The 15,907-nt window shown below is 40.9% G+C and overlaps 1 protein-coding gene across 1 annotated transcript in view; it reads right to left on the reverse strand.

The window, feature by feature from the left end:
* Nucleotides 1–15,907, reverse strand: part of ALDH1A1 (aldehyde dehydrogenase 1 family member A1) — a 52,586-nt gene that overhangs the window by 18,889 nt on the left and 17,790 nt on the right. Inside the window, exons 3-8 of the mRNA XM_047699745.1 lie at nucleotides 13,210–13,350; nucleotides 10,597–10,726; nucleotides 8,926–8,987; nucleotides 6,173–6,301; nucleotides 4,679–4,792; nucleotides 88–190 (exon numbers count right to left, since the gene is read on the reverse strand). Coding sequence (XP_047555701.1) covers nucleotides 88–190; nucleotides 4,679–4,792; nucleotides 6,173–6,301; nucleotides 8,926–8,987; nucleotides 10,597–10,726; nucleotides 13,210–13,350 — 679 coding nt within the window. The remainder of the gene's footprint in view (nucleotides 1–87; nucleotides 191–4,678; nucleotides 4,793–6,172; nucleotides 6,302–8,925; nucleotides 8,988–10,596; nucleotides 10,727–13,209; nucleotides 13,351–15,907) is intronic.

Genomic DNA, 15,907 nt, shown 5'->3' on the forward strand with positions numbered 1-15,907 from the left:
AAACCCTTTTATAAACTTCAAGGTCATGGTCTGGCATTGCCAGACACCAAGATGAGGGGTGAAAAGTTAAGAATGGCTCCCACTCACGGTCAGCGTCAGCAAACACAATGCAGGGGCTCTTCCCCCCCAGCTCCAGGGTCACCCTCTTCAGATTGCTTTTCCCAGCGGCTTCCTTGATCATCTTGCCAACCTGGAATAGAGCATTACAGAGCAGGAGGCTGAACCCGCTCTCCCGAAGGCGGTTTTATTTCGCCTTTAAATGTATATGCGGTTTGTGCCACCGTTGAGTTCCATTGGGGAGAAGCATTAAGTGGCTTTTCTCAAGATTTGGCACCTTCCGATATCAAAGGTCCCTCCATCCAGACACAAACATGAGGCATCAGAAAAACACTCATGAGAACAGATACGGAGAAGAGGACGGCTGATCTTGATGGACAGAAAGGACAGGAGGTGTTTTTCATTTTAATCAGAACTTCACATTTCTACTGCTGGACTGGACGTGTCATGATCCAACCATCACTCACCTACTTGGCTTTTCATCCTGCTACTGAAATCCAGAGAGTTCTGTCCGAACTGGCATACTTACTGCCCCCTAAGCCTCATCTCTGTTTCTCCTTCTATGTCTACCCTGACCTGGGCCTCCCTCAGTCCCACCCTGCCTTGGGGTCCGGCTGATACCGGAACTCTTCTGCGAAGCCCGCTCTGCTGAGTCTTTGCAGACACGACTTTTTCTTCCTCTTATACCCCCTCCCCCAAGGAACCCTCATGAGGACGGATTCACAGTCTCCCTCGGATTGTATTATTTGCAAACACATCAATTTCCCAAACAGAACTGCCCCGTTGGTGGCAGTGATAAAGTCCTGTCACTGCATACTTCTCAGCACACTCTGTCACAGGGGGGCTGTTTAACTATGGTGCTTGCCAGGTCTCTCTCTCCCCACCCCGCCCCCACCTCTCTCCCTGCCTTCCTCTCTCCTTCCACACCTTTGAACCGTGGAGCTAGAAAAAAGAAATTGGATCTGGGCTCTGTGCTGCTGCTTCAGTTAGCTGGAATCCTACTGTTCTGGTTTCTTCTTTAATGCTAGTTGCCCCTCTTCAGAGAAAGGCATTGTTTTCATTTTTTTTTTTTCTTCCTCTGTGGATCATGTCCCATCAAGATTATTTGCTGTAGTTGTTTTATTTTTCCATCCCTAAGACCTGGCCTGCTTTGTAACTCTTTCCTCTTTACTATTTTTATTGAAGTCCTAACGTCCTAAATGATCTTTGCTTTTCTTTTTGAAAGATGATTCATTTTATCTTGCTTCTGGTTTTTTTTTTCTTTCCCTATTTGACACATCAGATTTTAATAAAAGTTTCTCTCCCAACTGAACAAAAGATAAGCAGGTGCTTGCTGAGCGTATGTTTGAATTTTATGTGGTTATTGAACGGACTGCTACTGTGCCTTACAGAGCACAGCAATAATGAATCTGCCAATGTTTTTATCTTATTTAAAGATGTCATGCACTAAATCAAATCCTTTAATATAGTTAATAAAAAGAACCTAAGATTAGACTTGTGGTTGGGAAATCCTGTCTGAAAATTTCTTTTGTATACCATTTTCCTTCCATGATATACTTCTTATTAAATTTTCATTTAAGATGATGATTTAGAATCTTTTATTTTCTACATAATATTTTCTTTTCTTCCTTTGAAGTCTCCAAATTCTTTCTGCATCTTTTTTTTTTAAGATTTTATTTATTTATTTAACAGAGAGAGATCACAAGTAGGCAGAGAGGCAGGCAGAGAGAGAGGGGGAAGGAGGCTCCCTGCTGAGCAGAGAGCCCGATGTGAGGCTTGATCCCAGGACCCTGAGATCATGACCTGAGCCGAAGGCAGAGGCTTAACCCACTGAGCCACCCAGGTGCCCCTGAATCTTTTTTGTTTTTTTTTTTAACTTAGAAATATTTACTTGAGAAACTTTATTAAAGTATATCATTTTTGTCTCAGGGAAGGGAATCTAACTAATCCTTTCCTAAAAGCTACAGATGTCAAGAGAACTAGAATGAAGAGTGGCCAGAAGTATGAGTAGGGGAGGAAGGTTACACTTTTGCTTAGTACGAGTTGCGAAGGCAAATAAAAGGTTTGAGTTTTCCCAAAGGTCTTGTGAAAGCCGAAACAAGGAGACATCAGTTTCTGTCCCATGATTTTGTTCTCTTACTTGGGAAAAAATGAAGACTCATCATTTTTCTTAAAGCGGTCTGCAACGAAGAAAGATAAGAACCTTCGAGACTACAGTAAGCAATATGTTCCATGATGCTGTCGCATTGCCATGTGGGGCAGAAGTAGCAAGTGCTCATGAAAATGGTCTAATTTACCACATCCTGCACAATGTGCATTGGACTCTGTTGTTTGCTTTGTTTTCTTTTATTCTGTTTTTTTTTTAAGATTTTATTTATTTATTTGACAGACAGAGATCACAAGTAGGTAGAGAGGCAGGCAGAGAGAGAGGAAGGGAAGCAGGCTCCCTGCTGAGCAGAGAGCCCGATGCGGGACTCGATCCCAGGACCCCGAGATCATGACCTGAGCCGAAGGCAGCGGCTCAACCCACTGAGCCACCCAGGCGCCCCTCTTTTATTCTGTTTTAAATGAGTCTAATAGGACATTAAAATTCTTACCTTGCCAGAAACACTTTTAGAAAGAGGGTCATTGCTACCATGACCACAAAAGATATAGGTGGTAGAAGCCATATTAGAAGCAGTAGAAGCAGTGGGTGTGGCCATGAGTGAGCAAAAGGCTGAAGGAGTGAAAAGATACATTTGAATACCCTGTACAGTGCCTGATATTTTACTACTCACTAGCTCCTTCAAATGTATTTTGTACAATAAGATAGATATTATTATTCTCATTTATAAATGAGAACTGCAAATGTAGCAATGATACTTAACGTTTGGAAGACATACTGTTTAAAGGGGTAGAGTCAAAATTTGAACCCAGATGTTTCCTAGTTTTTAATCTCAGAGTTCTACCATTTTTAGCAGGTAAAGTGCCCCAAAGCATGTAGGGGCCCAATGCTGGGTCAAGACAAATAGGCAGTGGTTGTAGAGATGGGATCCGATGAAGTGGAGAATGAGTTGCCATGGGGTCTAGAGCAGGAAATGTGTGTGGAGGTCTAGAAGGCTAGGCTGGGGAATGTCTACCCGTCTGCCTTAACCTCCTCTGCTCTGATTTTGATCTGTGACTTCACTATTTTTTAACTTATTGCCACGTCTTATTCCCAGTTGTTTTGTCCACAGAATCCTAAATGCAGGATTCATTTTCCCCAACTCATTGAGGGGTCTGTTGAATTCTGTGTCTATGAAACATAAAAAGTATTTTTTGTATTTATCTAGTTTTAAAAGGATCAAGGAAAATAAAATTTGATTTTCCACCATTTTCATTCTCTATGTAAATGTTTCTTTAGGGGCACCTGGGTGGCTCAGTGGGTTAAAGCCTCTGCCTTTGGCTCAGGTCATGATCCCAGGGTCCTGGGATCAAGCCCCACATCGGGCTCTCTGCTCGGCGGGGAGCCTGCTTCCTCTTCTCTCTGCCTGCCTCTCTGCCTACTTGTGATCTCTGTCTGTCAAATAAATAAATAAAATCTTTTAAAAAATGTTTCTTTATATTGGAGTGTTCTAATTAGGAATATAAAATAATCAAATTAGCCTCTCCTCGTAATCTAGGATATTCTTCTTGCTTCTCAATCTCTGGGGACTTAAAAAAAGGAACCACTCTTCAAAACTCAGAGCAGGTTCTCACACCTGTGTAGGCATCGTCATTCCTTCCTGTGAATGCCCTTACAGCAAGCACTTTGTACAGCCCTTAGTATCTTACAACATCTTGTCTTGTATCTTGTGTGTAACAGCATCTTTTTAAGAAGGGGCTCTTCTCATTCTTTATCTTTCATACTGTGTACCAGTAAGAGGTTTGCACTGAACATTCCACAGTGTCACATAATCCAACAGGAGGACTCCAGTGGTTTTCTGCTTGATACTGTATGATTTTACCACTTTCTACTTGCAATAGAAAATCATCTCAAAAGGTGGGAATCCATGCTCCTGAACTCCACTTTCCAGGCGGTTCCCTCTTCCTTTCCCTCCTGCCTCTTCTTGAAGTGCCCACAACTGACACTCTGTTCTTTCACCTTCTGGAAAGTCAAGCTGGAGCCAGAGAGGCATACAAGTTAGGCTCAGCCAGCAGTAACACTCAGGGAGCTGAGTCGCTGGCTCCCTTTCAGAATGATCAGCAAAGAGAGAGCCCCAAATAAGGAGCTAAAGGGGATGTTCTGCTGTTTAATTTCCATAATCTACAGGGTACGATTACATTCATTCATACAAATCACTGTGGCCTAATTTAGATTTTCTATCATAAACCATACTAATCATACGACAGGGTCTCATCGGCTCTATTTCTTGTCATGGAAAGTAACGCACACACTAAACACAGTTTCGTGCAGGCCGGGTGTGTGACAGGAGCCCCGCTTCATCTCGCCCACATCTGCTTATGTTCTATAAACACGCACGAAGCCTGGAATAAGGAACAAATCATTAAAAGGAACTTTTGTTTTAGAGAAATGTCGGCCTAAAAACAGTGATACAAAACATGCTTCTGACACCTGGAGATGCAGACCTTCTGCACGACTGGCCTGAGTAGCTAATGTTACCTCCGTGGATCCTGTGAAGGCCACTTTGTCTATATCCATGTGGGAGGAAATGGCCGCCCCAGCAGTAGGCCCGTAGCCAGGGACAATGTTCACCACTCCAGGAGGGAAACCTGCCTGCGGATAAAGAGTAAAACGGTTACGACAGAACTGAGAATTTAAATCCATGATAAAAAGAGGAGAGTCTGGGATCAAAACCACCTCTCGATGCCAAGCTTATGAGTTTCTCTACCAAGAAAGACTCATTTAAGTGCTATTTTTATTATTATTATTTCATTTTGTAGCCTACTTAACCTCCCAAGTTATGTTACTGGGGAAGTGTTTCTCCTTGGTCAGGGGAAGTCCCTGTTTGACTTTTCTGGATCATTGCCCCAGTGATGGCTGCCTCAAATTTCATAAGAGTAACTCAGAAAGAGAGTGTGTATAAAAGGGCTTGGTAAATTATTCTCAGAGAAGGAAAACACTGCAATTATTATCCTATCGGCGAAACTAAGAAGCTAAAATGATCTCACATTTTCAGTTTCTAGCTATTGATTGTTCAGGGCATTCCAGCTGGGCCCCAAATTTGTACTGGCAATACGTAATCAGTAAAACATTAGATAAGAACTGTCCTCACGAGCATGACTAAGCTTCACAGATTGATTTCATTCCCGTTAAAGAACGAACAGGTAGAAAATGGTGTGTACCTGAGATGGGCACCTAAAAATTTCATGTTATTAGCATCAAAATGCCCCATTTTGATCTCTCTTTTGCCCTTTTCTCTTTCTTTTAAATTTGAAGTGAAGAATAGTTTTAAGATTTAGGTTCAGATTTTTAAAAATTTTCTAGTAACAAAAGCCTGGTTTTTAAGTTCTGGAGAGATCTGAAGGACAAAGAGCAATAAATTGCAAGAAGAAAGTAAAACCCAATCTGGATAGTTGATGAAACTACACTTCATGCGTTTTGTTTTGTTTTGTTTTGGCCAGTGTTTGAGCAAGAAGGTAAATAAATGCAGAGAAAACCACAACAGAAAACGGAACATAAATATGTCCTCTCGTGGATAGATATGTTTAAAAATTATGTGGCCCAATATTAAAAGTAAGCATATTGGCGCAGAGTTCTCCAACCTTTGGAGGGACTAGTTTAAAAAAAAAAATTCTGCGGCACCTCCAATCCATTAGTGTCAATTAGAAACCAATGTTCATCTCAATATTTGAAAGAAAGATACATCAATTTCAACGTGACTTTGCATCCATGAATTAAGCTAAGGAAACAAAAATAAAAGTGGTTGTAAGGTGACTGTTTGACAGGAAGCCTTCGAATCTGGCTTCTTGTCCCCATTTGGGCGGAAGTTCATGGCGGCTGACTGCCGGCAATGTCAGCTGGAGGCCATGTTTGATGTGTTCTCATCTGGATTGGAGCCACTGGCAGGTGGTTTACAGCAGCACCAAGTGAGGCCTTCATAGGGTAAAGGAGGGCTCCTGAGTTCTCGTGCGTATTTTGATTTGGGAAACTCACCTCTTGGATTAAAGATGCCACGTGAAGAGCAGTGAGAGGAGTTTGTTCTGCAGGTTTTACAACCACTGTATTTCCACAGCTAAGGGCAGGACCTATCTTCCAAATGAGCATGACCAGCGGGAAATTCCACTAGAAAGCAACAGGGAACAATTGATTCTTTGTATTGCTGAAAGCCACATTTGCCAATCTAACTTCTACATTATTCACTACCTATAGATGTGAAATAATACTTGTAGTTTTGTGTAATCAACTGGTGTTTTCAAATTAGGTTCATTGCTAAAAGCAACTCATAAATGCTGGAAAGCTCCAAATAAACTCGATATGGGACAGGAGTGGAAGGGAGCCATAAAATTTTATTAAGTGCTCTTATTTTGATTTCTTCATCTACTGGAGGAAAAAAAATACTGCACGGTTTAAAAATCAGGCCTGTTAAACATGTCTGCACATCTTTGAAAATTGTAATTATTCCTCCCTCCTTATAGATCATTTGTTGTAACCATGTACCCAATAATAATAGTTAGCAGTGACCTGAAGCTAATATAACAGTGTGCATCAACTGTATTTCAATAATAAAAATTGTGTGTGTGTGTGCTTGTGTGTATGCATAGTAGTGGTAGTAGCAATGTTTATTTCCAGGACAAATATCTTGCTAAAGACAAAAAGACAAAAAGCCTGGGTGGCTCAGTGGGTTAAAGCCTCTGCCTTCGGCTCAGGTCATGATCCCGGGGTCCTGGGATCGAGCCCCGCATTGGGCTCTCTGCTCAGCGGGGAGCCTGTTTCCTCTTCTCTCTCTGCCTGCCTCTCTGCCTACCTGTGATCTCTGTCTAATAAATAAATAAAATCTTTAAAAAAAAAAAAAGGACAAAAAGTATAGGGTCTGGTGGCTAAGAACTTTGTTCAAATCTCAGCTCAATCATTGACCAGCTCAGTGAGCTCAGACAAGTTACATGCTCTCCATGCATGATTTCATCATCTGTAAATGCTGATAAAAACCCTCTCTACTTCAAAAGATCATCCTGAGGATTCTAATTTTTTTTAACATCTTAATTTAATTGTTTTCATGTTCCAAGATTCACTGTTTATGCACCACACCCGGTGCTCAATGCAATACATGCCCTTCTTAATACCCACCACCAGGCTCACCCATCCTCCCACCTCCCTCCCCTCCAAAACCCTCAGTTTGTTTCTCTGAATCCACCGTCTCTCATGCTTCATCTCCCCCTCCGATTTCCCCCAATTCACTCTTCCTTTCCTTCTCCTAATGTCCTTCATGTTATTCCTTATGCTCCACAAGTGAAACCATATTGATAACTGACTCTCTCTGCTTGACTTATTTCACTCAGCATAATCTCCTGCAGTCTCGTCCATGTTGATACAAAAGTGGGCTATTCATCCTTTCTGATGGAGCCATAATATTCCATAGTATATATGGATCACATCTTCTTTATCCATTCATCCGTTGAAGGGCATCTTGGCTCTTTCCAGAGTTTGGCGACTGTGGACATTGCTGCTATGAACATTGGGGTACATATGGCCTTTCGTTTTACTACATTGGTATCTTTGGGGTACATACCCAGTAGTGCTAATCATGTCAAAAAATGGGCAGAAGACATGAACAGACACTTCTCCAAGGAAGACATACAAATGGCTAACAGACACATGAAAAAATGTTCATCATCACTAGCCATCAGGGAAATTTAAATCAAAACCACATTGAGATACCACCTTACACCAGTTAGAATGGTCAAAATTAACAAGACAGTAAACAACTGTTGGTGGGAATGCAAGCTGGTGCAGTCACTTTGGAAAACAGTGTGGCGATTCCTCAAGAAATTAAACATAGAGCTACCTTATGATCCTGAGGATTTGTCAAGAAAGTGGGCCAAAGGCTTAACAGAGTGATGGGTTCATAATAGGCATGCAAAAAATATTAGCTATTACTAGTATTCAGGATGGTGTAATTTTTATTAGTTTTATTGAGTATTGAACTAATGAGCAATTTTATTCAAAATGTGGCTGTGGATGCATTTCCATCGCATTGAAGGAGAAGATAAGTCATTGACATGTCTCCATCTAAAAGCTTCAGAATACTTGACCATCTTTTTATTTGGCTTCTTGGAGTATGTCGGTGAAATCATTTAGATAGTCTCCTTTTTGTTGGGTTTAAAAGAAAGCCTTCATGATTCTGCTTAAAAATACAACTAAAGGTAGGATAAATTCCATACAGTGTTCCAACAGTTTCCTCCACTTTAATTTAAAAAATGCATTTTGGACTCAAACACTGGTTGCTACTCTTCTTCTGGATGAGAAGTCTCAATGAGGAGATAAAAAGTGTTGGAGACTGGTAGGCCATACTACTTCACTAAAATGGCATCCTGCAACAGAGAACGCAGCAATGGCTGCTTTGCCACATGCATGTGAAACATGGGTATTAAAAAGAGTACATAACACAGCTTTTTAAAAATGAACCACAGAATAAAAGGTTAAGATAGGTCAATGCTGTAATATCAAAACACACTCAAGTGATATTCCACACTATAGATATATTTCTGGACTACCTCATTCACCTCCAGAGTTCAGTCACAGAGAGAGGACCTAAGCTCATCAGTTACTATGTTTGCTCCACATTTAGCAAATATCTAAGAATCCCTATGTGCTGGAGAAAACTTCTTTACCAAATGAAATAGAAATAGAATTCTTTTTTTTTTTTTTTTCATTTTTAAGCCTGAAAATGATATAGGAGACCAACTTACAGGAATGATTTGGCCACATACACCAATAGGCTCATGTCTTGTGTAAGTGAAAAAGTTTCCATCTGGAAAATAAAACACACAACCATTTGTGGACAAATACGTTTGACATTCATGGAACGGTCTTTGGGGTTGATGTGAGAGGAAGGTGTAGACAATAGCTGAAAACAAAAACAACAAATAAAGAAATAAAAATAACCCCCCCTATCTCCAACCACTTACAAAAGGAAAAATCCACGTCCTGCAATAGTAATTTGCAATGAGAGGAACCATAAAACTGATGTAAGCCAAGGCAAAAATGCAAAAACGGAATGTATCTGAAAGACATTTAATTCTCTCATCTTGTAGAAGGACTATTTTCTAATTTATCCTCATTCTCAAACTTTATTTTCTTAAAAAAAAGGTACAAGGTGGGTGGCTAAGACAACTGTTAGAGTTCTGTTTCTGACAGTTCTATCAGTAATGGCAGAATTTTTTTAGAGTAAAAATAACAAAATTAGAAGAGAGTAGAATTAAAAAATATCTCCCTACAAGCCTATTGGCTTGTTCTAAAAGGTGCTTTTTTTTTTTTTTGGACCTACCAAACAATAAAAACAAATCTCTTCATAAAAAAAAAAAAAAAAAAAAAAAAAAGGAAGGAAGGAAGAAAATGCCAGAAGTAAAATACATTGTTTTGCAATCTGGATTTGAACTGATTCATATGCCTCAAAGTTTGATGAGGTTACATTGTGCTTTTTGTTCTGTTTGTTCTGTTCTAGTTCCCACAAAAGCTTCTTGGCTATCATAACAAGAAAGCTCCTTATCAAATCTATTTGTACTTAAAATAGTTCCTCCCATTTTGTCAGAGGGTAAAGAAAGAGTTTCTGGAGTAGCCTCATTTCTTTTTACCACCCATGTTCTCACTCTCCCCTTTTAGTTCCTGGCTCTTGCTTTTAACCTGCTTGAATTAGATTGAAAATGGCCATCAGGGCCAGGCCTGGAGGGTGTTGGAGTTCTAGAGCCAGTAAATGTATCTGAATTAAATTCTACCCATAATGTTTTCCCAGTTATTGCTTTTTTATATTCCTCTCCCATGAGCATTCTCTGCTAAAATACTAAAGCACATACATACGCATCTCATCACGCAAGTTCTTCAACTGAGCTGTAAACACCACCTCATCTCACTTTGAAGCCACTCAAAATAAATCAGCATGAACTGGTTTGTGGAATTAATGTACCGTAACTCTACTGAGTGAGACCAGGCGTAGATGACCATAACTGCCTCGCACTGGAACACGCAAAGACACTTAAATAATTACATTATAGGAAGGGTGTACACTTCACTATTGGAATACAAAGTAAATCATCCAAGGCCAACTTTGAAAAGCCTGGGCGGTTAGAGAGACAACTGCCCTAATTCAGTGATTGTGCACATAAGAATGTTCTTACTTGAATATTTTCTAAAATATCTGTAGTGGGATCTTCTGCACGATTATGCTGAAACAATTTGAAAGAACCACTTGATAAATCTTCTCAGAACTTCCAGGCTCAGAGCTGCCTTGTCTCAAAGTCAAGGAGAAAATCAGTCTGCCTTTTCGGCTGACATCTTTTAAAGGGAGAGTTTGGAGTAATTCAGCTCTACAGCGATCGTCTCTCGCCTACCCTCTCCCCTGGTGGTTTCTCGAAGCTACTCACCGATGGGTATTGTGCGGCCTTGGATCTTGTCAGCCCATCCTGCACAGTAGCGCAAGGTTGTGATGCAACCGCCCAAATCCATCAGATAGGAACTGGAGAAGAGTTTTCCACCATTCATTGATTCCATTGTCTGAAAAGGAAATCAAACCTCAAACGTAAACTCCCACAAACATTTTCGATTAAAAAAATCGAGAGTTGGGGCGCCTGGGTGGCTCAGTGGGTTAAGCCGCTGCCTTCGGCTCAGGTCATGATTCCAGGTCCTGGGTTCGAGCCCCACATCGGGCTCTCTGCTCAGCAGGGAGCCTGCTTCCTCCTCTCTCTCTGCCTGCCTCTCTGCTTACTTGTGATTTCTCTCTGTCAAATAAATAAATAAAATCTTTAAAAAAAAATCGAGAGTTAATATTTTGAAGAATCATGTGCTAGAGAATTTGGGAAATAGAAAAAAAATCCTATAAGCTATCTTGTATAACGTTTCCTTTCTACAAAGGAGGTAAAAACAGAACAAAACAAAAAGAGTAAAAATGACTTGCTTAGACTTGCTTAAGGCCACATAACAAGATCCAGATAAAAAAGGCGGTAAGATTGCGGCTTCGATACCCTAGCATTCCTTCTTCATTCTGAATGTCCTCCGGCTGGATAGCTTGCTAGGAATCAGTCCCAATTTGGGAGACACACAGTTGGTGAGAGTGAGTGGCATCTCAGTTCCTAAGTCAGATCAGAGGCCCAGCAAAATTTCACTTATTGTATAAACACAACTGTGGGACAATTTATTTTTTATTTTTTTTTTAAAGATTTTTTATTTATTTATTTGACAGAGAGAAAGATCACAAGTAGGCAGAGAGGCAGGCAGAGAAAGAGGGGGAAGCAGGCTCCCTGCTGAGCAGAGAGCCCGATGGGAGGCTTGATCCCAGGACCCTGGGATCATGACCTGAGTCGAAGGCAGCAGCTTAACCCACTGAGCCACCCAGGCGCCCCATGTGGGACAATTTAGTGACTATGAACGGTGCCTCAGTGATCATTTTTGGTATTTGCATTCCATCCAGATACGACCTCTGTACACAAACTTCAGTGATTCCTGAATCTTCCAACCATGAGTTTTCTTCAGCAGAACTTTGAATGGTGAAACTTCCAGTGTTGCCCCTATTGTCATAATTACTGTTGAAATGGTCAGGCTGGAAGGTGCAACATTTTCTGGTCCAGTTTGCTAACCATCCACTGAGTGACCTGCTTTCTTTTCTTCCTTTCCTTCAGCAGGAACTTTAAGAGCTCTTTGGGGATCTCATGTCCTGCCGGGGCAGGAATATACAGGTGAAAAACTGTTGAAACTGTTCCTCATTTGTTACACAGCCTTTTGTCTCTGTGTTACCCTGACTGCCATCCCCAAACTTCATCGGACCTTTCTGTGTGCCTGATCTTCTTTCCCCCTAAGGATCTTATGCTGACAGAGACAGCGAGCATTCTATAATCCACAGAACAGCCACCCAGGTGCCCCAATCGTGCATAACTTCTAACTCCGTATTTTTGCATGATTTAAGTCATGCTGAACCTTTGAATAATAAATAGTTCCTTGATTAACTATAATCGCTCAAGTTGATTTAAAAGTATGTACATGGGGGGCACCTGGGTGGCTCAGTGGGTTAAAGCCTCTGCCTTCAGCTCAGGTCATGATCCCAGGGTCCTGGGATCGAGCCCCGCATCGGGGCTCTGCTCTGCGGGGAGCCTGCTTCCCCCGCTCTCTCTGCCTGCCTCTCTGCCTACTTGTGACCTCTGTCAAATAAATTTTTAAAAAAATTATGTACATGGGCTTCTTTGTTACTGCCATTTTAAGATTCTAAAGGTAATGAGAATTTGCTGTGAAGCTTGATCTTGGTATTGGTTCATTTGCAATTGGCTTTACTCTAATGTCTAATTGAAAAGAAAACAAGGAAACACCCCACCCATTTTACTTGCTGACTCATCTAACTGCCAAAATGTTTTTTTTTTTAAAGCAGTATACATAAAAAATACAGTTTTTACAAATACACAAAGGATTGACTTTTTTTCTTTATTTGTCAACTTTTTCACCTATAAGAAGACCATCATTTAACCCAGACCATTGTGAAAACATACATTTCAGGAGGGGAAAAGCAGCCATTTAGTAAGTTTCTTGGTGGGCTAGATTAAAGAGAAATACATCTATTTTAGAGAAATATTCTGGGCACCTTTGACAAAATCTATGACATTTTTCCACAAAAAGAGTTCAGTGGTCAGGTAAGTTGGAGAAACCCAACATTCCAGGACATTCACTGCATGTGACTTTGTTAAAGGTCCTAAGGAATTCTAGAATAGAGGAACAAAAATTTGTTTAAGAAGCTATAAGTTGGGGTTTGCTAAGGTTTAGCCTGTAGAATCTAACCTAGGTGTAGAAATGAACATTATCCAGAACTAGCAGCAGCTTCCTCTTTGAGAATAAGCTCAACGGTGTCTACAATTTCTATACAGGAGCTGGTAGAAGTCTTTCCATTTTGTTTGTAGCGAGCACAGAGCGATCACTAAAACCAAAGCCTCTCGCCATTCCAAACAATGGATGCTTTCTAGAGGTCTCTCTACCTGCCCGATTTGGTTAATACTCACTGCCAGGAGAAGACGATCTCTTTCAATTAAGTCAGCCAACTTGTAGATGAGCCGTCCCCTCTCTGAAGCATTCATAGTACGCCATGGAGAGCCGATCTGAAAAGCCTTTCTTGCAGCCTTCACTGCTTTGTTAATATCCTCCTGCAAGTCAAAGGGAATTCACTTCAGTAGCCTAAACATGTTAGCAAATGCAGCGGCAGTAACCCTATAAAACAGACTGACGGTCCCCATAAGCAGATGCTGTGTGTTCATTAGCCCAAAGTCCAGCACACTGTACGAACTCAACTGTCAGCTATGGGAGTTACAGACCTGGTGCCTAATCTTTAGAATGATGAATTCCACACACACAGCTCAGTCTTGATTTCCCTGAATAGCAATATTGTAATATTATAATATTGCTACCATTGGAGTGCTTACCATACATCCATCAAGTCATGTTCAAATTACTTTGCACACATAAACTCACGGAATTCTTTATAATCTTGTGACACAAATATGTTTCCTGTTTTACAGAAGAAGAAACTGAAGCAAAGAGAGAGAGGAAATTGGCCCAAGGCCAATAGCTGAAAGCGGCAGAATGGTTTTACACGGAGCAGCTCTGATCGTAGAGCCTTTGCTCTTCACTGTGATCTATAGCTTTGGTAATGGACCGAGAGTTCCAGGGAAAGCTACTACTAAAGATCTACTAAAATGGTGACTGTCTTCTTGGACGGCTGGTGACTCCATAGCCTGTGCCTGCTTTTTGAGAACCTACTGCAGGATGAATGAAAACTGGGTCTTGCAGTTGAAAGGTAAATAGTAGAAGTGCACGTTCATTTCTCCTGTGCAGAGAGAAAGGGCACTGAGAAGTGGAACTGGTATACAGAGGATCCGTCTGGGTATTACAACCTCTCTTTTCCCAACTGCGTACAAAGAGATCGTTTCAGTTCCTAACTAGGTACAGAAGTCAGTTTCTTATTCCTAAGGTGCTACTTAAAATTACATTAATTCAAATAATCAAGCAGGGTCAAAAAATCCAGTAATTCCAAATTTAGTCTAGCCTCTGGCCTTCACTCCTGCTGCTTTTACTCACACTCTTTTCCTGGAACTAGGATGATGACTCCTGTTCTTTCCTAGTCATCCTTAGTTGCGTACTTTCCCCTGGCCTCTCCATTCCACAGATCCCTGTTGAGATCTCTTGGAGCTCCTATAGCATATACCTACTACAAAACTCACCACATCTTCCATTACTACTTTATACGTTTTTTGTGCCTCAAATCAGTTGTAAGCATTTTTTTTTTTTTTTTTTTGAAAGAGAGAGAGCATGAGCGAGAGTGAGGGGTTGGCAGGGCTGGATGAGGGAAAGGGAGAAAGAAAATCTTAAGCAGGGTCCGTGCCCAGCACAGAGCCCCATGAGAGGCTTGATCTCATAACCCTGACATTGTCAATGAACTGAGGTGACATCAAGAGTCAGACGCTTCATCGACTGAGCCACCCAGGCTCTCCAGTTGCAGACAACTTAAAGGCATAGATTGTTCCAATGTTCTTTGGTGTGTAGGACTGGCCATGACACAGAGCTACATAAATTCCACAAATCATGGCCACATCTTAGGCCAGTTGGTTGGAAATTTTTGCAGAAGAAATAACTTCTTTTGAGAATCGGGGAGAAAATTACATAAAAATTTTTTAAAGTTGCCCACAATTTAGCTGAACCCCATTCAAGAATGACCCCTGCCCCAGTGGGAATCGTGAACCTCAAGTTAATATCCCCCACCTTGGAGTATATTTCATTAAAAAGTCCAAAATTTAGAAGTCTGCAAATTAAAAGACAAATAAACTATTTTTATGGTATTTATCACCACACTAAGATGATTTGGGTCCAGCAAGATATTTTAGAAGTGTAATCTACTTTGATTAAGTGATGACATTCACTGAGCCCAAGCAAACATTCTTTCACTATAATACATCATATATTTGTTTATCTCACCGCCTAACTTCTGAGATATTGATGAGTATATATAATAAAATAATGCATTGTTACTCGCCCCTCCTGAGAAATGTGTATATAGTCATATTGGGGGTATTCAGTTAATCACACTGATTATTTATATTTGGATATGGTTTTATGCCATAAGTTCTAACTTTTCCCAAGGTATACACAGACAGTGCTATTTGGGAAAAAAATCCCACAAGATTCAGAAATTGCCAGATCTATGGATACCACAGCTTATAAAATATATGCTGCTGTGTGTTTAAACAGGTCTGTGTGACACAGCTTTCATCTGGATCCTTCTGCTCAGTGTTCTGCCGTCAGCCTTAGCCAGATACAGTTTATCAGAGCCATCCCGGCCTCTCAAAGGGAAGGGAGAAAAATGGCTTCAAGACTTCCAACTCTGCCGTACGGAAAACACATGGAGATAAGGACTTTCTTACAGTTGTGTCCTTTCCACCATAATCCTCCTTTGCTCATAGTCTATTTTATCTTGCAGGCACAGAAGTAGAGTAAGGATCATTAACACATAGATTTGGAACAAAACAACCCAGGTTTAAATTCTGGTTCCTCATCTATTAACTCTGTGAGTTTGGAGACATCCACCCACCCATCCATCCATCTGTCCATCTGTCCATCCGTTCATCCATCCCCCCAATCCAGCCATCTATTCCTCCATCCAAAAATGTGCTAAATACTCTACTGTAAATCTTGGGATCAGGCTACTAA

This window comes from Lutra lutra, chromosome 13, assembly GCF_902655055.1.
Source record: "Lutra lutra chromosome 13, mLutLut1.2, whole genome shotgun sequence".
Classification (NCBI taxonomy): domain Eukaryota; kingdom Metazoa; phylum Chordata; class Mammalia; order Carnivora; family Mustelidae; genus Lutra; species Lutra lutra.